The sequence below is a fragment of the Spermophilus citellus genome (genome assembly GCF_964194105.1).
Source record: "Spermophilus citellus genome assembly, chromosome: 10".
Taxonomy (NCBI): Eukaryota; Metazoa; Chordata; class Mammalia; order Rodentia; family Sciuridae; genus Spermophilus; species Spermophilus citellus.
In genome coordinates this window covers 32,253,181-32,277,770 of record NC_138197.1, presented here as the reverse complement: position 1 = coordinate 32,277,770, position 24,590 = coordinate 32,253,181, and the positions used below count along the sequence as shown (strand labels likewise).

Sequence of the window (24,590 nt, the reverse complement as noted above, 5' to 3'; positions counted from 1 at the left end):
TTGCTCTGAAGTTTTCTTTCCTTGATGTGTCTTGGTTTTGGTATCATGGTAATAGTAGTTTCATAGAATGAGTTGGAAGGGTTCCCTCCTTTTCTATTTCATGGACTAATATAAGGAATATTGGTATTCTTCTTTGAAGGTCTTGTAGAACTTGGCTGAGAATCCGTCTGGTCCTGGACTTTTCTTAGTTGGTAGACTTTTGATGGCATCTTCTATTTCTTTTTTGTTGGAAAGGGGATTACTGGGAATTTAATTCATAGGCACTTGACCACTTAGCTACATCCCAGCCCATTTTGTATTTTATTTTGAGACAGAGTCTCTCTGAGTTGCTTAGTACTTCACTTTTGCTGAGTCTGGCTTTGAACTCATGATCCTCCATCCTCAGCCTCCTGAGCCACTGGGATTACAGGCATGTGCCACAGTGCCTGATGCTTCTTCTATTTCTTGAAATCGATCTGTTTAAATTGTATATGTCCTCCTAACTCAATTTGGGTAGGTCATGTGTCTCTAGAAATTTGTGGATATCTTCAAGATTTTCTATTTTACTGGCATATAAATTTTCAAAATAGTTTCTGATTATTGTCTGTATTTCAGTAGTGTCCACTGTGATATTTCTTTTTTTGTAACAAATATTAGTAATTTGAATTTTCTCTGTTTTAGCATAGCTAAGGATTTATTGATTTTTTATTTTTTTCAAAGAACCAACTTTTTGTTGATTTTTTTAATTGTTTCTATTGTTTCAATTTCATTGATTTCAGCTCTTATTTAATTATTTCTTGTCTCTTCCTGTGTTTGGTGTTGATTTGTTCTTTTTCTAGGGATTTGAGATGTAATATGAGGCTATTTATTTGTTGACTTTCTATTCCTTTAGTGAATGAGCTTAATGCAATGAACTCTCCTCTTAATATTGCCTTCATAGTATCCCAAAGATTTTGATATGTTGTGTCACTATTTTCATTTACCCCTATGTATTTTTTTGTTTCATCCCTAATTTCTTCTGCTATCTTTTGGTCATTTAATAGTGTACTACACAGTCTCCAAGTGTTAAAGTAGCTTCTATTTTTTTCATTGATTTCTAATTGTATTCCATTATCATCTGATGATAGAATGCAAGGTGTTATCTCTACTTTTTTGTATTTGCTAAGAATTACTTTGTGGCCTAAGATAGATATGTTCTATTTTAGAGAAGGATTCCATGTGCTGCTGAGAAGAAAGTATATTCAGTCTTTGATGGATGAAATAGTCTATGTATGTTCATTAAGTCTAAATTATTAATTGTATTCACTAGCTGATCCCAGTTTTTACTTTTCTCTGAACTTGACTCCAGAAGTTTTGCTAGAAGGTATAGAATGCTCTCAAGAAGAACTGGCATACTCCCATTTTCCTAAAGTCATTCCTACTATTTTACAAAAAGCCTAAGAGTCTGCCTGAGTCAGAAGCAGAAATCTCCATTAAGAGATCAGCTCTGAAGATAAGAAATTACTGATCATGTCCTACACTTTCAAATGCCATCCCTAGATTATTATGTACTTTAATTCAGTTTCCTGCTCTCTACCCGCTTCTATAGGTAACCAGACCCAGCTGCTGCCCCAGTGCAATGACTCCTGGTCTGACCCAGCAGACTCTGCAGCCTCAGAGGGCCACACTGCCAACTGCTCAGGTGCGCAAGACCCCCAGCACCAGAGCCTTCCCATTCCCTGTGCAAATGCCCACTGACATGACCCTGTCTCTCCTCAGACAGCAGACAGCTCCGCCTGGTGGACGGGGGCAGTCACTGCGCAGGGAGAGTGGAGATCCTGCAGCAGGGCTCCTGGGGCTCCATCTGTGATGACAGCTGGGACCTGAGTGATGCCCACGTGGTGTGCAGACAGCTGGGCTGTGGAGTGGCCCTGGAGGCCACCATCTCTGCTCACTTTGGAGAGGGATCAGGGCCCATCTGGCTGGACGAGCTGAACTGCACAGGAGAGGAGGCCCATGTGTGGCAGTGCCCTTCCCAGGGCTGGGGGCAGCACGACTGCAGGCACAAGGAGGATGCTGGGGTCATCTGCTCAGGTCTGTGGTTCACACTGTGCACAGGTGGGAGAAGTGAGAAGGGTGTGCAGGATGGTGTCTGAGCTTTAGGGCTGAGAAGGGGAAATTGGTCTCAGGGAGGAGGGGGAGGAGGCTCATCCCACAGTGCCTGTGTCTCTAGCAGAAAAGATGAGGTGCTTCCATTTCCTGATGCAGCAGCTGAGCTTCTGCTCCTTCCTTCTCATCCCTGCCTCCTGACATTCATTCTCTTCAGCGTCCATTTGACTGCAGACTTCATGCTTCAGTTACTGTGTGTGCAACATCCTGAGACCCACTGTATTAGTTTCCTATTGCTGCTATAATAAATTACCACAGAGTAAGTGGCTTAAAACAACATGAGTTCAAGTCTGACCCCAGTCCACCTGAGCTGACAAGGTGTCAGTGGACTGCCTTCAGCTGAGGCTCTGGGAAGACTCATTTTCTTGCCTTTTCCAGTGTCTTAAAGTTTCCTGTTTTCCACTTTCTTCTTTAAGTCAACCACCTGGCACACCTCTGACCATTTTTTCTTCTTCACATCTCTGACTAGAGCCAGAAACTGCTGTCTGCTTTTGAAAACACAGGTCTAAGGATGTGATTTGATTGCGCTCACATGGTTAGTTCATGATAATCTAAAATAATCTCACTATTAAAACATCCTTATCTTGATCTTATCTAAAAAGCCCCTTTGCCTCACAAAGTGACCTATTTACAAGCTCCAGGATCAGGAACTGACATACCTTGGACTTCACTACTCTGTCACCTCACTGTCCATAGCCCCTTTCCCAGGGTCTGCCATATATTTAGTCAGGTAGCTTTTCCTCCCTCCCTTCAAGAGCCCCACTTCAGTGTTCCTGCCTGTTCATTTTCCACTACACTATTGTCATAGAAATAGAAAGAGACATATAGGTTATTAAAACAGGTAAAAGGGATAAAAGTTTTATCTTTCCACCTACTGGGCATTTTGTCAGCAAAGTTAGCAATGAGCACTCAGTAACTAGGGATAAAGAAAAAACAGCACTAAGAGTTGAATGCTCACTGTGTCCTATTTTCCTCCTCTTGGTTTCAGAGTTCCTGGCCCTCAGGTTGGTGAGCGAGGACCAGGAGTGTGCTGGGTGGCTGGAGGTTTTCTACAACAACACCTGGGGCAGTGTCTGCCACAGTCCCATGGAAGCTGTGACCTTGTCCGTGATCTGCAGACAGCTTGGCTGTGGGGACAGTGGGACTCTCAACACTTCTGTTCCTCTCAGAGAAGGTTCTAGACCCCGTTGGGTAGATGGAATCCGGTGTAGGAAAATGGACACCTCTCTCTGGCAGTGTCCTTCTGACCCCTGGAAACAGAGATCTTGCTCTGCAAAGGAAGAAGCTTATATCATGTGTTCAGGTGACTTACTCCCTATTCCTGTGTCCTCACTCTACAGGTTGTTGTTAGAGAAATTTCATACTTTCAAACCAAAGGAATGAGTTTAAATAAGTTTTACTAGATGAACATTTGAATAGAGATTATTTAAGCCTCAATTTACAATCTTGTTTCAATGAATGACATAAATAAGTAAACTTGTTCTGACAGCCGTTTATGTAGGAAATGTCATGGATATTAAACTGAGCATGTAGAAGCATGGACTTATCTGAAGGGTTTCTGTTCACAACTAAAAGGACCTGGAAAACTGGGCTGACTGGGCTATGCAAAATAACCACACAAGAGACACAAATACCTTTATCTTTGGGGTCGCTATGATGGCTCCTCTGACCTTAAGGGTCCGCAGGAAGAGAGAGAGCAGAGCAAGCGGCTGACCCCTTTTATTGAGGAGAAGCTATTCAAATGAGGCAAGAGGTCAGTTTTCAGGAGGCTGAATCTATCTTCATGATGTCCACTGTCAGCAGGTTGACTGACACCTGGGTAGGCCACACCCAAGGGCACAGTAAGAGGAGGGGACAAACACAAGGCACTTCCATGAAGATTCTATCCTAAACAGGGCAAGGGGTTATATTACAAAGGAACATGTGAGCATAGCTTGACCCATGGGGCTGTAGCAAGACACAACCATGCACGAGATACCAACCCTCGAACCCAAGAAGGGTGGGGAAAGCTCTGCCACATTTCTATGACTGAGCGCCTCAACACCCAGCCAGAGAGTGTGACTCAGTCAAGTGCAAGGTTGGTCTCCCACATTTATCCTCTGAAAAACCATGTAAGCAAATGGATAGTGCAGCCTAAGGCTTATTACTCTGTATTTCCTTAGTAATTACTCTTATTTCCTTAGTAGAGTGAAAAATTTGACCTCAATTATGTAAATAACTTGCTATATTTTTTTCACATGTAATGAAGGTTAAACCTCTCAGTACACTGTTCATAGATATTATGAAGATCATTTAATCCAGATGTGCAAACTGAGGCTAGGAGTAAGCACTTCGTCCACCCAATGCCCTGAGGAGAGTGAGGAACAACTTGGGGAATCCAGTACTCGTGGGTTGTCTTTGAGCTCATGGTCTTTTACTCTACATCAGTCAGACAACCTCTTAGGCAAGATTGTTGATGGTAAGTAATGGTGTGCATTATAGGTAGAAACTTAAATCTAGGCAGGAGGAGAGACAAGAATAAAATACTTTCCCTGTCCTCATGGAGTTTACCCTTCAACATGATAACACACACCAGCCATAATGTGAGTGACAGGAAAAAGTAGAAGGTGCTTTGGAAATGGGTAATTTGAGAAAAAGATAAATCCTATTTAGGTCGAGACCTAAAGGAAGAGTAGATGTCCAATGAAGGAAGTAATTATAACATTTGGTCATTGTAAATACTGCGGTGTGAGAAGCATGGTGACCTTGAGGCACTGATAAAATCCCATCAGGAGCAGAGTAGAAAGAGGGTGGTGAAAGTGATGCCTGATTACCTGGATGGGTAAAAAGAGCTCAAGGCCTCTTCAAAGCATGGCCCCAGTAGCAATCCTATTGAAAAGCTGTTTGTTAGTCTTTTCCTCTGTCACATTATGGGGAATTGCTGAGAAATGAGGCATCTATTCTCCCCTTATGTTACTCTTGAACTGATCTCCTCACAGTCCCAGTGGTCCTGGTTGATACTACCTCCTCTGGCCTTTATCCATATGCTACTACAAACTAATATGCCCACTTCATCCCTCTCCCAGAAAACATTCCATGGGGCCTGTTGGAAATTGGAGACTATCATCTTCCAATTTCTTAAGACTTGTAATGTCCCCTTCAGTTTCATGTTCTCACAAAAACCTGGCTGTCCTCTGAAAACAATGATATCCATATTATTTGGAGGCTCTGTGCGTCCCTTTCAAAAGGATATTTCTGGGCCAAATCTTAAAATTAAAATATACCTCCTTTTATTTGTCATTTTCAACAATTTCTTTTTTTTTTTCTCCATGTCCAGCAATGTGAAATTTGACCCATGAGGTGACACCGGCCACCAATTCTGTTGGTGTCAATCTCCAACCTGGTCACTCCCCGTCATCCAGGAAGGCTGCAGTACCAGGCCCACCAGGCTCCTCTGTTTCCTGTTCCTGGTGCTTCCAACATCCTTGAACACACTGAGATAACATCCTGGCCTCTCCATTCCTGACTCTCTCCCTTCAAATCACTCTGCTCCCTCCCACCCCATCTCCATGTATGGCCACACTGTTGACCATCACTAACTGTCCAGCTTGAGATCTTGTTTGCATTGTTCCCTCTCTGACTATTGCCTCTTCTTATGGCACATATTCTTCATTCTCTTTTTCCAAATATTTTTTTAAACATTTATTTTTCAGTTTTAGGTGGACACAATATCTTTATTTTTATGCGGTGCCAAGAATTTAACCCAGTGCCTCACGCACGCTAGGCAAGCGTGCTACCACTTGAGCCACATCCCCAGCCCCTTCCAAATATTTTATCCTCATGCAGATTCCCCTATCAGTTTTCCACTCCCCTCATGATTGCACATGTTCTTCTTACCCCAAAGACAACAAGATGCCCCATTATAATCCTCCCCCTTCAGGCACACTCAACTCCCCCTTCTCTTCTGCCAGTCAACAAGATAATTGAGTTAACTACCTACCTCTTCGCTGCCTGCACTAGACTAGGCAAGGACTGATGAATCATGGACAAGAACTGTCTCCTGTTATAATGTAAAATTATCCTGTCTCTTTGAATTTGTGATCCAATCTCTGATGGGCCCTCCACACTGGCCCCATATTGTAGTCTGCCTCTCTCATATGTCCTCTTGCTCTTGCTCTAACATGACATTTTACAAATTCACTGATCTGCCCCTCACTGTTGTTTAAACCACATCATACACATAAATGATGGTCTTGCCTCAAACTTCACTGGAAAATAGAAACTTTCGGCTGTCTATCTGCTTTTTTGTTTTTTCCTTATGGTCACTCTGACTTACTGATTATTATTCTGTCTTACAGTACTAGAACTTCTTTGTTAGATATCTAAATTTTAGACTCTGTACTCTTCCTTAGCTCTGTCTTCCTTTCCTTATCTCATTGGGATTCATGGCCTTAAATTATATCATTTCACTGACAGCTCCCAATATAAACCTCCGTAGCTGATCTCTGCCCTTAGGTCCAAACTCCTATATTTCATTGCTAATGTACCTTCACTTGAATAGATGATAGACAGCTCAAATTTAGTTTTCAAAATAGAGTGTTTTTTTTTTTCTACGCCTTCAATCCCTGCCTCTAACTTTTTCTCCTTCTTCTATTCCCCATCTCTGTTAATGCCATTGCTGTGCTCAATTACTCATTCTCAGTCTACATTCATGTCTCCATTTCACTCTCCCTCCAGTTTCAATGTAGCAAGGTCTATGTCTCTACCAGAAACCACGTCCTAAATCCTTCTACTCCTTTCTTCCCACTCTCATCTTAATTCATGAAAGATCACTTGTTGTTTAGACTCTTCCAAAAGTCTTTAGTGGTCTTTGTCTTCTACAACATATTGTCTATTTAATTCTGGAAATATGCTCATTTGACTAGCAAGTTGATTAATGTATTGCTGTGTGTGTCAGTGAGCTGCATTTAGAAGTGACACTGGCCCATTTGTTTGTGGCTCCCAGATGCAGAAACAACTGGAAACCATGTCTCATGTCTCTAATTAGCCTAATTAGCAAAAATTGCCAGGGAATATGTAGTCAGCTTGTTCTCAGGCTTTGAAGGACTTCCCCCATAGAAGGGGGAAGGGACTGTGAGCTACTCAAAGGGTTGGGGATATGACTCATGGGTGCAGATTACTACTGATTGGGTTTGGATTCATTATAAGTTTAAGTAACACTAAACAACCTCTCCATGTGAGGCCCCCCCAGGGAATGAGTAATGCTGTCTGGACAACGAGCACTAGAGGCATGAAGGGATGACCACCCCATCTTCTCATATGCTGTGCTCTTTTTTGTTCTCTTCACAGAATCAGCCACATGCTTAACACTAAGGGATTTATGTTCTTCCCTCTAGTTTGTTTTTGCTGTAGAGTTAAACAATATTTTTTCTATTACACTGAATTACCAAAACTTTACTCATCCAAATCAAGGAAGACATATAAATAAATATAGTCTTTAAATATAAACATATAAATAAATATAAAGACACATAAATAAATATAAAGACATATAAAAATATAGAGAGTACATTAGTGAAATTGCACAAACTCTTATCTATTTAAATTCCATATTCCCCTGATTTAAATAGGATTAATGGACTTAAAAATCAAAAATTTTTCCCAACCCTCTATTTTCATGAAATCCTATCTTAAGCCATATAGTGATAAAAGCATTTATCCTATGGTGTCTTTTTATTTGGTTTTATAATATTGGAATTATATCATACTTACTATTGTTACATTGGCTTTCTTAACAATATGTTGTGGATATTCCTCAAGTAGAGCTCACTCATTTGTAAAACAACACCATGATGTCACATTCTTAAGAGATTAGCATTACAATTTGCATAATCATTTTTCTATTAATTTATAATTCTTTTCTATTTTTCCCTTCTACAAACAATATTGTAACAAATGTCCCTGCACGTGTAACACTACATACTAGTAGGTTTATTACTACAGGATGACTGCCAATGGTTGTAAGATCACAGAATATCTATTCTTTGAACAGATGTTGTCATATTACTTTGTAGGAACAATTGTTGTCAATTGGTATTTCATATCTTGATAAAAAAACACTGGAATTTTTTTTATAACTTGACCATTAATCTAAAGTCAAAGAACATACAGAAGCTTAAAAATCAAAAAACAAACAAAGCCCACAAACCTATGCTAGGAAATGCCTGAAATCCAAGGAGAATGCAATGGCATATGATGGTAAATGTTCCAAAAGCAAATGCTTACTTTTTTCCTTTTCTTCTCTTTCCTCACCTTATTTTTTTCCTTTTCCCTGTAGAGGCTGAAGTGATAATAAATTATAAGATTAGGTATTGATGTATTTTTCCCCTTACAATAGACTCCACATATTGAGAAATAGTGAAACATCAATCCTGAAAGTGAGTAGCCACCCAAGAGAGGTTTCTAGAGATGTTCTCTGCATAGGGTAGGAGGTTGATAAGAGTAATGGGAATAATGTATACCCGTGATGGTTTTTTAGGAAAAGTGCCATGTATGTTTTCTTAGTGTCATTTTGCTTTTTTATGTATTCTTTTGTTTTGTTTTGCTTGCTAGATGTTACCTCTGTGTCCTTTCATGAGTTAATTTTCCTCAGTGTACTACCTGTTTATGCAAACGTTTCTATCTTACCGACTATTATCTACTTATTAACTTTTCTCTAAATTCTACTTGCTTTGTTTATGTAAAAAAATACTTTTAATTTATTTAAAATAATAATGTTAATTAATTTAAATAAATACTTTTAATGTTTGTAATTTTTATAAACAATATGAGGGATATTGAGTACAAATTACTTTGGGGATTACTCAGTACTTATATTTTAAATGTCTAACATTTGTTACCACAAGACATTGATATTAACTTACTCTTTATTACCTTTCTGGTTAGCATGAAAATATTTTTCAGCAGATTTTACTCCTCTACTCATTTAATCAGTAAATATTTATAGGCTGCTGCTGTTCATAACATTCGTAGAAAGTCACCCATACATACTTCTACGAAAGGCATTCAACATGCCAGGCATTGTGCTGTTCGCAGGAACAGAGGGAATTAGGCAAGGTCCCTTTCTAGTGAAGTTTTCTTTCTGGGTTATGTGTGTCTCTCTTGTGTGTTTGAGTATACATATATAAGCATGTGCATGATCATGTTTGTGTTTTTTCACATTATGGGCACAGAAAAAAAAAACAAGTAAACTGATAAAATTTCAGCTGCTGAAAGGGATATGCTCCAGGGGATGTCTCAGTAACCCCAGGACCTGAGACTGCTTGTGAAGCCTGTTATCTCCACCTGTCACCTGAACTGAGCCCAGGACCTTAGAGAGCCTTGTCTTGGGGCAGGATCCCCCCAACTGCTACTTACCAGTGCTTCCCCACTGTCTGCTCCTGCAGGAAACAGACCCAAGAGCTGTCCATCCACTGCGCCCTGCACAGGTACCTCATCCCCTCCCACCTTCCCCATGGCTTCCAGGGGCTCCTTTCCTCCCACCAGGGAGTAAGTGGAGGTGCTGCTGCCTTTTCAGACAAAGAGAAGCTCCGACTTAGGGGAGGAGACAGCGAGTGCTCAGGGCGAGTGGAGGTTTGGCATGAAGGCGCCTGGGGCACTGTGTGTGATGACTCCTGGAGCCTGGCAGAGGCTGAGGTGGTGTGTCAGCAGCTGGGCTGTGGCTCTGCCCTGGAAGCCCCAGGAGAAGCTGCATTTGGCCCTGGAAATGGAAGCATCTGGCTGGATGAGGTGCAGTGCAGGGGCAGGGAGCCCTCCCTGTGGGCCTGTGCTGCAGCACCCTGGGGACAGAGTGACTGCAAGCATGAGGAGGATGCTGGTGTGAGGTGTTCTGGTGAGTCGCAGGACCAGAAGGGGGGGCCAGGGTTGAAGTATGTTTGCATCCAAAGGGCTTCCCAGGCTTCCCTGCTGCTCTGAGCTCTTGGCATCTGGAAGAGAACCATGTGCCAGTGGTGATGGGTGGGCAGGAGTGACATTCGAAGACCAACACAATGCAATGATTCCATTTTCCTTCTCTTCTTCCCAGGTAAAAGGACACAAATTCGCCCCACTCCTAGAAATAAGTGGTTCTTTTACTCTGAATCAGGTAATAAGGAGTTAAGTAGATTTTCAGTGTTCTGCCCTGTGGAGTCTACACAGGCCTGATGATCAGGTGTTAAAAGAAGCCATCATTTTTATTAAGTTGTAGCAGAGAGCTCCAAAGCCTCACATCCATTCACTTTATGGAAAACCCTTCAAACTAGACTCAGAAGATAGTTGACACAGCCCAGATCAGGATCTAGGGTGGCAATATCCTGGGATTCAGGCAGATCTATGATGACTGAGCTAGAGACTTCATGGTCCTGAAGATTCAAGTGATGAACAGGATAATTGGGTTCTCCTGAGCTTATGGTTCTCTCTAAAGACTCATGGCCCTTTTCTTCTTCAGGCACCAGTTCAGCCTCAACCCCTGTCCCTGGCATCTTCTCCTTACCTGGGATCCTCTGCATGATCCTGGGAGCCCTTCTGTTTCTGGTCCTAATCATCCTGGGAACTCAGCTGCTCAGATGGAGAGCAAAGCACCAAGGTGGGGCATAGGAATGCTATGACCAGAAAGTATGCAGGGATAATATAGGGCCAATTGTGGGTTGTTGTTTTGTTTTGTTTTGTTTAAGTATAGTTTTACCTCGTTCTGATTATATGAAAAACTTCTCTACATGGACTTGGAGATTTAGAACACATGAATTCATCCTAGGTTAAAAAATGAAGCCCTAATGCCCCAAATATGATGGTTTCCCATATGGAGAGTGCTAGTGGAGACTGGGTATAAGATCCAGCGGTGGCCAGGAAATCTAGTTCTATCCCAATGATCACAAAGATAAAGAAAGGGACCATAAGCTCAGGAGAACCCAATTATCCCTGGTCATCACTTGAATCTTCAGGACCATGAAGTCCCTAGCTCAGAGGATAGCTCCAAGAGTGTGCATTGGAGAAGATTCTGTCTGTTGGTAAAGGAAAGACTTCTAGGAGCAATATCTGAACTCATTCTGCTTTCCCCAGCCTTATCCACTTTTGAAGCTGCTGTTGATGAAGTCCTGTACCAGGAGATAGATCACTCAATAAATCCAGAAAATGAGAGCCTGCTAAACAGCCCAGGTGTGTTCCATAGCCTCCTTTTCTTTGCATGAGTTTGCCATCAGTGTGGGAATCTTCAGTAAGCAAAGACAACATGACTAACCCAGCCACACATGGCATATTAGATAGCTTTTCATTACTGAAATAATATGCCTAAGATAATCAAATTATAAGGAGGAAATATTTATTTATTTTGAGTCACATTTTCAGATGTTTTACTCCATGGTAACCTGGCCCTTTTGCTTTGGGGCCTGTGCAAGGCAGCCTATCATGCTGGGAGCAAGTAGTGGGGCAAAGATGCTCACCTCATAGTGACTAGCAAACCAATAAAAAGAGGAAGAGATTAGCATCCTATAATCCTTTTCAAGACCATGTTCCCAACAACTTAATACCTCCCACTAGTCCCAGCTCCTTAAAGGACCAACCTGTGGACCAATCATTTAAAGCATGAACTTTTAGGAATATTCCTGGACCACTGTAACAATTCTCAGCATCCTCCAATGGCAAGAGCTCTAAGCCCTCTCTCTACAAGTATGAAGCTTCAAAATTTCTTCTGAACCATGATCCAAAATTTCTTCTGGACCTTCTACTGTGTTTGTCTATGATGTTTTCTCTCTACTAGGAACCATGTTTGATAGCTCAGCAACTGAGCTACCCTATTACCCAGGGGACAGTGAGGAGAACGGAGACCCTGAATCTGCCCCAGGTAGTAGAGACAAGTCTTCCCTTGGATAGTGGGGGTGAGGAGGAGGTTATCATCTGAGAAGAAATTTCTATGATTAGGATGGGAAGGGTCTCTTCTGTCTGGTTCACAACTATTTTTTTCCTCTCCACCCTCTCTGTCATCTAGAAAGGGAAAGATTACATTCTAATCTGTTAGTTTCCATAGCTATTTCCTATGGTCACAGGTATACTTCAAACATATCATTGTAAAAACCCAAGGTCATAACTTTAAAAAGAACATTTGAACCTGATCATCTCAAAAATTTCTTGGTGAAAGAGAACATTGAGAAGCATGGATTTGAGGTTTTGACCCTGAAATAGAGGGATGTATGCACCATTTTGTGGTTTAAGTGATACTAAAAAAAAATAATGATCTTCATAATCCCTGAAACACATGGAATGTGTGATGTCTGTACTTATCAATCACTTAGCTCTGTCTACACCTTTGTAGACCTCAGAAAGAAAGACATCCTGGATCTTCCCTAAGTGGTAAAAATGGAGAGTTCCTGAGATGAGGCATGTCCAGGAGTGCTCTGTCAAGATGGATCTTAAGGACAGCAGAGCAGTAGAGGAGGCTGAAACCCATGCCTCCTGGAATTGGAATTAGTAGGATAGCCTATGTGTGGGACAGAGAAAGCCAGGCTTCTCTTCTGGACAGCACTGTGTCTCCATTGCCTCAGAGGCCATATGAACAACATGCATTCTCCTTAATCCTGATGAAATCTCCCTGACTCACTGATATGTACATATTTTTTCAACCCTCTACCATATGCCTGAAAAGAGTGCCTCAAACTCAGCATAACTTTTATCGATGTTTTGTGGAATAATCTGTTAGTAAAATATTATTGACCTTAGTATACTGAAATATTTAGATTATTTACATGGTTTCTAAGAATACAGAGATCAATTATGCCTTTGGGACAACCTTGGAATATGGTGCCTATATTTATCAGCTATTAGAATCTCTGCATTAGAAGAGACTGAAGACATCACCTTGACTAACCCCCGAGTGATAGGAATGGGGTTCCCCTCGGTGAAATGAGAAATAAAAGCTAAGAGAAATAAAATGGGGGCTGGGAGTGTGGCTCAAGCGGTAGCGCGCTCGCCTGGCATGCGAGCGGCCCGGGTTCGATCCTCAGCACCACATACCAACAAAGATGTTGTGTCCGCCGAGAACTAAAAAATAATAAATATTAAAAAATTGTCTCTCTCTCTCTCTCTCTCTCTCTCTCTCTCCTCTTTCACTCTCTCTTAAAAAAAAGAAATAAAATGGCTGAAAATCACAGAACTCAGAAAGTAGTTTCAAAAGAGGGGATAAGACAAGCAACCTAATCAAAGGAATTGAGCTTCTGGACAAAATGGAGCCCACACCTGCTTTATTTATATCAGGAAACATCAAAGGCCTTCCATAGAATATTCTTTACCAAACTAGGATAAAGGTGGGCTGACCAGTTCCGAATAGGATATGCCCATCTCTAGTACTACTATGAGGAACCTTTCTAGCATAGTGGAGAGAAAGGTCATATGCATTGGGTGATCTATTGCCCTGGGAAAGCCGCAGAAAGTTCCCAATGCCAGGCCCTCCTTGGCTTCCAAGGCGAGAGAAGGTCCTCATGTATTTCATGGATGGCTTCCTGCAACTAACAAGTATCTTGCTCTTCCACTTACTCTCTGTTTCCAGAACCTGCAGGGCAGCATGCAGATGCCACCAGTAATAGTTATGATGATGTTGAAGAGTTACCTGTTTCTGAAATTCCTTCTTCCTCTGGAATGAAGAAGAAGAATTTTTTCCCAGAAGAGGGAGGTGGTGCCAGGTGTTCTCAGACAGGTATGTGGATAGCTATCTCTCCAGTTGTCCTGCATTATTGTCATGGAAAAGATGGATTTGGACATGTTAAAGAACCATTTTCTTTTATTACAAGAATCTAGGTAGCCTTGGAAACCAAGATGATGTCATCTCTTCCATTTTTCTGTTTATTGAAGCTGTTGTATTTCTTCTGAAAGGAGATACATATTGTGTTCTCTGTCTGCACACACAGGCCATGGGATAGAGACATGTATATACGAGCTGCAGAGACTTTGTGGCTTTGTTCTAGTTTTCACACAACAAACTAACATCTATGTTCAGACAACAAGTATGTGAGAAGTAATTTGGAAAGCTTTCTAGAGTTTTTATTAGTGAATTATAATTATTCATAATAGTAGCATTCATTTTGACATATTCATAAATATATTTAACATAATTTGCTCCATTTAAATATCTAATGCTTCTCCTTTCCCAGCCTCCCCTTGATCCCCTTCCTCTATTCAACTGATCTTTCTTCTATTTATTTATTGTTTTTTTAGCTATTGCATCACAGTTATATTTAAACATACAATTCATTGTGATATATTCAAGCACACAAATAGCATAATTTGGTTAATTTCATTCCAGAGTTTCTCCCTTTTCCTTCCCCTCTTCCTCCCCCTCAATCCCCTTCTACTCCACTGTTATTGTATTTTCATGAGATCTCCCCAGATTTTTTTATTTCTTATTTCCCTCTAGTTTCTACATATGAGAGAAAACATTCAACCCTTAACTTCCTGAGTCTGGCTTATTTCATTTAGCATAATTTTCTCCAGCTCCATCCATTATCCATTTTTCCATTTTTCTTCATGTCTAAATGGAATTCTGTGTGTGTGTGTGTTTATGTGTAATCACATTTTTTATCTATTCATTCCTTGACAGACACCTAGGCTGGTTCCATAACTTGGTTACTATGAATTCTACTGTTATAAACATAGATATACCTATATCACTGTAATATTCTGAATTCAGCTCTTTTTATAAATATCAACAAGTGGAATAGCAGGGACCCTAGTCCTGTGATTGTACTAATTTGTGGTCCCACCAAGAATGTATGAGTGTTTCTTACTCCTCACATCCTCACCAACACTTATTTATTTACTTTTTAATGTTTTATTAGTACATTATAGTTCTACATAATAGTAGAATAGTAGGGTTCATTTTGACATAGTCATACATGCATGAAATAAAGTTTTCTCCATTTCAACCTCTAATACTCCACTTTTCTCCTGCTCTCCCTTCTTCTGCTCCCCCTTCTCTACTCTACCAATCTTTCTTATGATTATTTATAGTTTTTTTAAACTGGTGCTATATAGACATACATAAAGGTGAAATTCACTGTGGTATATTTATATATATATACATAACAAAACTTGGTCGATTTCATTCCATAATTCCTCCCTTTTGCTGTCTTTCCTCCTTCCTTGTCAATCTTTTTACTCTATTCCACTGATTTCTACTTTCATGGGATACCCCCCTTTTTATTTCCTTATTTTGTCCCAGCTTCTGCGTAAGAGATAAAACATCCAACTTCTGGATTTTTCAGTTTGGTGTATTTCACTTAGCATGATATTCTCCAGGTCCATTCATTTACCTGCAAATGCAATAATTTCATTTCTTATAGCTGAGTAAAATTCCATTTTATATATTTGCTAATTTTCTTTATCATTCATCTATTGACAGGTACCCATGCTATTTTCATAACTTGGCTATTGTGAATTGTGATTTTATAAACATTGATATGCCTATATCCTTGGATAAAACCTAGGGAGTGACCTGTATCCCAGGGGTTTTGGAGCCTGAGGCAGGAGGATCAGGAGTTCAAAGCCAGCCTCAGCAATTTAGTGAAGACCTAAATAACTCAGCAAGACCCAGTCTCTAAATAAAATATTAAAAAGGGTTGGAAATGTGGCTCAGTGGTTAAGCACATCTGGGTTCAATCTCTGGTACAAAAAAAAAAAAACAAGGAGAGAGTCATGTCTTATTGTGATTCCTAGTCTTTTGATGAATCTCCATACTGATTTCAAAAATTATTGTACTAATTTGCAATGCCACCAACAATGTACTTTTACCCCACATCTTCACCAGCATTTATTATTTGTATTCTTGATGATTGCCATCCTAACAGGGGCTAGATGACATCACAATGTAGTCTTGATTTTTATTCCCTTGATTGCTAGAGACATTATTTGTTGGTCATTTGTATTTATTCTTTTAAGAAACATCTATTTATTGATTGATTGGGTTAATTGTTTGGGGGGTGTTAACTTTTTAGGTTCTTCATTTATTCTAGGTATTAATCCCCTGTTAAAGGAGTAGCTGACAGAAGACTTTCTCCCACTTCATAGGCTCCCTTTTCATGCTCTTGTTTCCCTTTCTGTGCAGAAACATTTTAATTTGATGCCATCCCACATGTTGATTCTTGATTTTTATTACTGGAGTCTTAGGAGTCCTAATAAGGTACCTATAACAACATGTTAGAGAGGTGAGCCTATTTTTAATTCTACCAGTTGCAAAGTTCCTAGGTCTTTGATATATTTTCAGTTGATTTTTGTTCAGGGTAAGAGATAGGAATCTAGTTTTATTCTACACATGGACATCCAGTTTTCCAGCACCATTTGTTATAAATGCTATCTTTTCTCCAACATATGTTTTTGGCACCTTTGTCAAGTATTAGATGAAAATATTTATTTGGGCTTATTTCTATGTCTTCTATTTCTTTTCTTCTGTTTTTATGCCAGTACCATGCTATTTTTGTTACTATAAAACTGTAATATAATTTGAGATTGAAAATTGTGATGTTTCCTGCCTTGTTCTTCTTGCTCAGTATCGCTTTGACTATTCTGGATCTTTTATTCTTCCATATTTATTTTAGGACTGATTTTTTTCTACTTCTGTGAATAATGTCATTGATATTTAATGAGGATTGCAATGAATCTGTAGATTGCTTTTGGGAGTATGACCACTTTAACAATATTAAATCTGCTAATTGAAGAACAAGGGATGTCGTTCCATCTTCTAAGATCTTTCTCAATTTCATTCTTCAGTGATCTATAGTTTTATCTTAGCGGTCTTTCACCACCCTGGTTACCCTTATTACCAGGTTTTGGTTTTGGTTTTTGGTTTTTAGAGGATATTATGAATGGAATCATTTTTCTGGGTTTTTTTTATTTTGTATTTGGTTCACTATTGGTATATAGCAAATCTATTAAGTTTTGCTTTTGGTCTCAGTTTTTGGTTTTTCTTTTTGTTGGTTTGTTTTTTGGTATTGTTTGTTTGGTACTAGAAGTTTAAGCCAGACTGTTTTACCACTGAGCTACATCCCTAGCCCTTTTTGGTTTTGTTTGTTTGTTTGTTTGTTTGAGACAGGGTCTCACTGAGTTGCTTAGGGCCTCATTAAGTTGCAGAGACTGGTCTTAAACTTGCAATCCTCTTGTCAGCCTCTCCAACTGCTGGGATTATAGTTTGCAACACAGCGCTCAACATGAAAAATCTATGAATGTTTGTATGTTGATCTTGTGTCCTGCTATTTTGCTGAATTTGTTTACCATTTCTGAAAGTTTTCTGGTAGATATTTAGGGGTCTTATATGTATAGAATCATATCATCTGCAAATGAAAATAATTTTACTTCTTTTCCCTTTGTTATCCCTTTAATTATCTCCTTTTGCCTAACTTCTCTGGCTAAAACTACAAGAAATATATAAGAGCGGTAAGAGTTTAAATCCTTGTCCTGCTCCTGATTTTAGAATAAATGCTTTTATTTTCTCTCCATCCATTATGATGTTGGTTTTCAGTTGGTCACTTACAGCCTTCATGAGTTTGAGGCACTTCCCTTCTATTCCTAGTGTCTTCCATGTTTTGGGGGGATAATAGGGATTGAACTTGAACTCAGGGGCACTCAATCACTGAGCCACATCCCCAGCCCTATTTTGTATTTTATTTAGAGACAGGGTATCACTGAGTTGCTTAGCACCTCTCCGTTGCTGAGGCTGGCTTTGAATTCGTAATCCTCCTGCCTCAGCCTCCCAAGCCACTGGGATTACAGGCACATGCCACCACGCTCTGCCTCTTCCATGTTTTTAACATGAGTGAGTGCTGATTTTTGTCAATGACTTTTTCTGTCTATTGAGATGGTCATGTGATTTTTGTACTTAAGTTTATTTATGTGATGAGTTATATTTATTGATTTTTGTGTACTGAACAACCTTTCACCTATTTTGAGGAAAGCACATAGCTAAATGTTTCTAGTTGACATCTCCCACTATTAATGCATAATGTGCAATAGCCTTAACTAGAGAATATTGAAATTTCCATGCTAGAAGGAATGATTTTTGTCTTATTGTTTCAAATAACATATGGTGTTATTTCTTGGGATTGGGCTTTCTACTTGCACATGGGTATGTGGTCCATGGGAAGCAGGAAACTATTGAATTTAATTGAGCTTCCCCCCTTCAGCATCTGCCAAAGGACCCAAATTGTTGTCATGAATACTGTGAGGTCAAGTGTGGTCTGTTATTGAGGTACTGAGAAATCAAGAGAGGTCATCTTCTGCTTGGAGTGATTAAGGAATCAGCCTAGTATGGAAGAGAGAGTGCTCATGTCTCTTGGCACTTCTACCATCCTCCTTCTCATTGAAATGAAGGCATTTGCACAGAGCAGAGTTCCTGTGATGTAGCTCTATTAATCCTTCCAGAAAAGTTCGGGTTCCCCATAGATATTTTGTAGCCATTCTACTAGTCTTTCATCCTACAAGAGGTCTCTGTATTGTCATTTTGTCACCACTGAAACCAGGATTCTCTTACTGTTTCAGGCACCTCTCCTCAGTCTCTCAGAGAAGCTGATAATTCTAACACAGAAGAGACAGCACCCTCATTGGTCCTGAGCCAAGATGACCCTGGATATGATGATGTGGAGCCTAACACCACATAGTGCTATTTTTTAGAGCAACCAAGTCTGCAGAGAACACCTTATGATATTTTTCCCTAATAAAAGAGAATTCTGTCTTCATTTCAGCAATGTTTTACATGTATCCCTTATACATAATAAATACTCTGAGCCACAAAGACGAGTTTCATTCTCTTAATGTGAGTACATTTACTCTCAGCAACCTCTGAAAATTCAGTGTTTGAACTGAATGGATCTCACATGGGATCTCCCACAGTTCTGTCCCATAGTTGCTTCCTTTAGATGGACAGATATTCATTCTTCTCATGAATATCATAAAACTGAAATGCAGTCCTGAACAAAGTTTTTCCCAGAATTGCAAAAACTTTCTAAGTGGCTGTACATACTATGAAATTTTTCCACCCCAGACCGTCACATATTTATTAGACTCAGAAAGGAGTATGTATGCAGACCAAACATTGCAATTCTCTATGCTACAGGCTCATTTTTCTCTATAGCCATTTCCAAAATTTAGTTATACACATGCAAGCAGAATGAATGTTTCCATATCTGCCTTCTGTGTAATATTAAGTCAAGATTGTCTTTACTATTTTTTGTGATTTCTCCCTTTTCCTTTATGAGCTTTTTATGTTTTTATTAGTGTTTTATTATACATGATAATGAGGTTCATTTTAATATATATATTCATATAATATAATTTGCTCCATTATGATCTCCAGTACTTCCACTTTCCCTCCTCTCCTCCCTTTCCCTTATTCCTGGTCAATACTCTACTGGTCTCCATTCTATTTATTTATTGATTTTTAATTGGTGCTTCATAGATACTCAATTCACTGTGGTATGTTCGTACATGTACATAAAATAATTTGGTCAATTTCATCCTGCATTTCTTCGTTTTCCTTCTTCCTTCTTCTGTCCCTCCTCCTTCCCCCTCAGTTCTCTTCCTCTACTCCACTGAACTCACTTCTATTTTCTTGGAATACCCCCTTTATACATTTCCTTATTTCCCTCTAGCTTCCCCATATGAGAGAAAACATTTGACTTTGACTTTCTGAGTCTTTCTCTATTCTTTTTTAACTTAAATATTATTTAAAAATAAAATGTATATTCCTATCAATAATGTACATGAAATTATGAAAAAAAATTCTACAATCATAAACCATATGTAGGGCTGGGGATGTGGCTCAAGCGGTAGCGTGCTCGCCTGGCATGCAAGCGGCCCGGGTTCGATCCTCAGCACCACATACCAACAAAGATGTTGTGTCCGCTGAGAACTAAAAAAAAAATAAATAAATATTAAAAAATTCTCTCTCTCTCTCTCCTCTCTCACTCTCTCTAAAAAAATAAAATAAAATAAATAAAATAAACCATATGTACTGTTATTTTTCAAAAACTTTCCATATACTTCTATAATTCAAAATTTGGAAATATTTCACTATATTAAAAAGTTCAAAGCCCTTAGCTTAGGCTATGAAGTATCCACATTTGGAATTCTATCTTTATGTTGAGCCTCATTAGCTACACATTCAGTCAGTTTTAAGAATAATCAATAACAAACTGTTTTCTAAACATGTAAGATTCTTTTGCAAATATGTGTTTTATACATGTCTCTGCAATGGCCCTTGTGGTACTCACCTTTTCCTACCCCATTTCTCCCAGTTTTAATTGCATTGTTTTGGAGGATTTGAGGTGGAGTGGGGGTGGGGAGGGGTATGCTTTTCATATCACTTATCAATCCAGTAAGCTAAATTGGATTAACGTCAATCAGACACTTAATGACTAGGAGTTCTATTGGATAATATTTACATATTATTTGTTTTGCAATGTTGAATATAATTGATTTTTAAGTGGATAAATTTCTCACTCCAGAAAAATATATTTTTGTGTTTTATCATCTTTTTTAATATTTTTTAGTCATACATGGACACAATATCTTTATTTTGTTTTGCTTTGTTTTTTTTAATGTGGTGCTGAGAATCAAACCCAGTGCCTCACATGTGTGAGGCAATGCTCTGCCACTGAGCCACAACCCCAGCCCTATCACCTTTTTAATAGTACATGTCTTAAATGTTCACCAACTTTTGCTATCACCATTCCTTATTCCAGAAATTATCAAACCAGAGTTGATTCTATACCTGTGTCCTATATATTTCAAGTACATAGGACAGACAGGAATGACATGCACTCTAGCTAACTCACACAATTGAAACTAGAGTTCAAGACAAAATTTGATTCTCCACTTCTGCTGGCCGGTTGGGGCCTGTGCAAGCTGCAGGCCTCTGCAGCTAAGAAAGCCCATTTTAGTTTTATTAGCTAATTATATCAAGGAATGCTGGTGGAGTTGGCAAATCTTATTTCTTCTCTACAACCACTGAGTGGTGTGTTACAGCTCTCGGTATTGGAGCTCTAAATGGGGGATATGCCCTCCAGTTTTGCAATAGACTCTAGCAACTCACTGCCAACTTCTCTCCATGTTCTTGTCTTGCACATCCAAAGAATGAGATTGATGGAACGTGGAAGGTAAGAGTGAAAGGAGTAGGACTTATTTTACTAAAAAAATAGAACTCTTATAAGGGCAAGAGAGGACACAGGTAGGGGTTACCAGCAGTGTGTGCTAGTCTAGAGATTTATACAGCACTTGGCTCAATGCTATTGGTCCAAATGTATGCTAATCAGGGTTTGGAAAAGCACTAATGCTGTTGGTTAACTCTTGAGTCTGAATTTCCATTCAGACCTGCCCCCACTCCTTTTCCTCTCTGTTGGCAAGGAAACAGGAGGTTGAGGTCATTGGATAGTGGATGCTCAGGGATTCTGGCTGCAGCCTGTGTGGAGCAGGCATCCACATCAGGCCAGTCAGACCTCCATAGCATGATAGATCCATGTCCCCTGGCTCTCCTGTGCCCTGGCTTGCAGTGCCTTGGGTCCACGCTGGTGTGGCAGGCTCTACTGCAGCCTTGGCCCATGTTCATAGCCCAGCTCCAGACCACTGGGGCTACCTTTCTGCAGCTCCAGGAAAATGACTTGGCTTCAATATAATTCAATCATCATATCAACATGAATACAAAATTATTCATTGATGATCACAGACTTTTCAAAAACATCATTTTTTATCTTTCTATGAAAACTATTAGAGAAATTTACTTGGGTCTTTCCAAGTGGTAATAACTTTCTGGAGAAAATCTGAGTTTTAATTGTTGACAATTGTCCAAGCCACACTATACAGAATAAATTACCCATGTCGGAGAAGACCCTGTTTCCATGGAGAGGCATTAATATTGAAAGGAAATGAGCCTTGTCTATTAAAACAATCAGACTCTGAATAGAGCCTGAATGAAGAAAAGTGAAGCCATTTGATTGAGATCCTGATTCTCTTACTCTAAAGAGAGCTGAAACATAACTTTGCATCAACTTCAGTGGGAGAGCTAAGTTACTGTCATTTCCCCCTCTGATCTAGGTCTATACAAACCCACCGATCCCAGATAACTCTGTGCACCAGAGTAAGGTAGACTGATCTGAGAAAATGGGGAAATATGGAGACAACCATATTCATTTCTCCTTTAAATGTAAACCCAGGAATATAATTTATAAATCCAAATCAAGAACAATTTTTGGGCAAAAAAAATGTAATGGAGATTGGCAGAATAAAATTTTTATACCTATTTCCTCCCAAGATATCAATGAAGAATATAACTATACAGAAATAAATTCCTCACTCTTTTCACAAGAGGCTATACACATTATGTGACAGGTCTAGAGTTAAAATGGCAGAGAGACTAAATGTGACTGAGAGATTACTAAATGAGGAGTTAATTTTTATTTCTTTTTGAGTAAAATCAGATGGTTATTTGTGAATGGTCAAAAGTTAAGATTAAAAAATAGTATCCATTTAAAAATGTAAACAATTACATAACCACAATAAAAAATCTACTCGCCACCGTGGAATCAATGTGGTGAAAGAAATGAACAAAGAAGTACATTTGTAAATGTGAACAATAGGAAAGTTTAATATTACACTTTGCCACTCAGTCATCTCCTCTATTAATAAGGGCAAAGTACTTCATTTCTACTTTCATAGAAGCAGTGAAAATTGAACTTGAAAAATCATACCAAATTACAAGGAAAGTTTGCTCCTGCAACATCACCGATGAAGCCCTCTAGTTGTCAATGGATGAGGAAGGGAAATCAACACATCCTCATGATGTGACAAACTGTCAGTCAAAACACAGTCAGACACCTAGGGTAGGTAAAAACCCAGTTATCACACAAACAGAACACATATGAGTCAAGACCAAGATGAAAGACGAAGACTAGGATCTGCAATTGGCATTTTCTAGAACATAAAAATAAGACATTAACTTTAAATAAGATGTAAAATTTTTTATTTAAAATGATATTTAAAAGGCATGAATTATAGTGATAATAATTTGTGCTGCACCCCTCCCCTGACTCAGGCAAAGGCAAAGCCCTACTGAGATGGATGGCGCAAGGCAGCCATCCTCTGGAGGAGTGCAGTATGTCTCTGGGAATGGACTGGTTTGTTTTTGTATTCTGTAAATAAGTATAGTTGTGACTTCTCATATGACCATTAAGTATGAAGGAAAAAACATGACTTTCCCAATTAATGCAACTACTTCTAAAGAATAAATCTGTTTGCTCTAAATGCAATGATTCAGCTATGAAACGTAAATTGTTAATGTTTAATGAGAAACCCCCTGTAGGAAAAACAGTCAAGGAAGTTTTTGAGAAATTAAATTAAAATCTAGAGAAGAAAAATTAATATTAAGAAGACAGATTAGTGCTTAGTACTGGACAACTTGTTCTTGTTCCTGTGCACAGTGGTTTGGTGCTTTTACTCTTGTTTGATTAAAATTAATAGCCTCTCTTTTCAAGTTAACCATTTGCCATAACCACGGCTCCAGTTCTAGTCAGCAAGTCAAGAAAGAATAGTCAATAGGCCAATAGTCTGGGACATTTCTAACTATTATTATTATTTCTAACTAAGCAGAAACAGCTCAAAGCAAAATGCGAACTGAAAGTAAAAATGCTTGTTTATGCATAAGCCAAGATACATTCTTCTAATCTAATTGTAGCTACGTAATATTTTATTTCTTTGAATAATGATTACTGTTTTGTAACCACAAAATACTGTGAGCCTGCCAAAATGAAAAGTATATATGATTAACTGCCGCGTCCGGCGAATGGACCGAGTCCGGGGAGAGACGTCGGGGTTAAAAGAGTTCACAGGACACCAAGGTTCTTCATCCAGGAGGAGGCATGTGTGCCGCTTTATTATCCAAGTTTGTTCCCTTATATACTTTCTATAACTGCAGTGGAAATTTAGCCAAAGCAGGGGAGGAATAACACCTGCTACTCTTGGGTTACCGTGACCGTCCCTTATCAGGAAGCTCCGAGAAGGCCAAGATGTTCCCAAAAAGGCACATATGTCTGAGGCAGATAAACATGAAACCGCAAGCCTGCATCACGACCCTGTGAGCTGGCCACTTTGACATGCAGAACAAGGAACTGGGGGCTGGGCCCCGGGGGCCAGGGAAGGCCTGCTTCCAGCATGTCCCCCTCTTTTGTTTTTTGCATGTCAAAGGGAATCAAGTAGCCCCTGTCTTAGGTCGTCCACCGCCCCTGCACTGCTTACCCGTCTCTGGGGAGGCCCCATTCCCCTGGCTTAGGTTGCAGTGCAAGCATGGAAGTTGCCCGTCACTGGGTACTACAAGATCAGCTCTTGTCCTACGTAAACGGACACTTTTCAGTTACGGTGTCATGGCCAGCAGGACACAACTGCGGATCCCAGTCATCATCTTTGCCAGTGGGATAGCTATGACC

General features: G+C 39.5%; 1 protein-coding gene across 1 annotated transcript in view; it reads left to right on the top strand.

The window, feature by feature from the left end:
- Positions 1-18,776, top strand: part of LOC308658147 (antigen WC1.1-like) — a gene marked incomplete at both ends in the record, with an annotated part of 116,544 nt that extends 97,768 nt beyond the window's left edge. The window contains 10 exons of the mRNA XM_081310774.1: positions 1,568-1,660; positions 1,738-2,052; positions 3,116-3,430; positions 9,552-9,593; positions 9,683-9,997; positions 10,568-10,729; positions 11,203-11,298; positions 11,900-11,983; positions 13,682-13,828; positions 18,658-18,776. Coding sequence (XP_081166900.1) covers positions 1,568-1,660; positions 1,738-2,052; positions 3,116-3,430; positions 9,552-9,593; positions 9,683-9,997; positions 10,568-10,729; positions 11,203-11,298; positions 11,900-11,983; positions 13,682-13,828; positions 18,658-18,776 — 1,688 coding nt within the window. The remainder of the gene's footprint in view (positions 1-1,567; positions 1,661-1,737; positions 2,053-3,115; positions 3,431-9,551; positions 9,594-9,682; positions 9,998-10,567; positions 10,730-11,202; positions 11,299-11,899; positions 11,984-13,681; positions 13,829-18,657) is intronic.
- Positions 18,777-24,590: the final 5,814 nt, after the last annotated feature.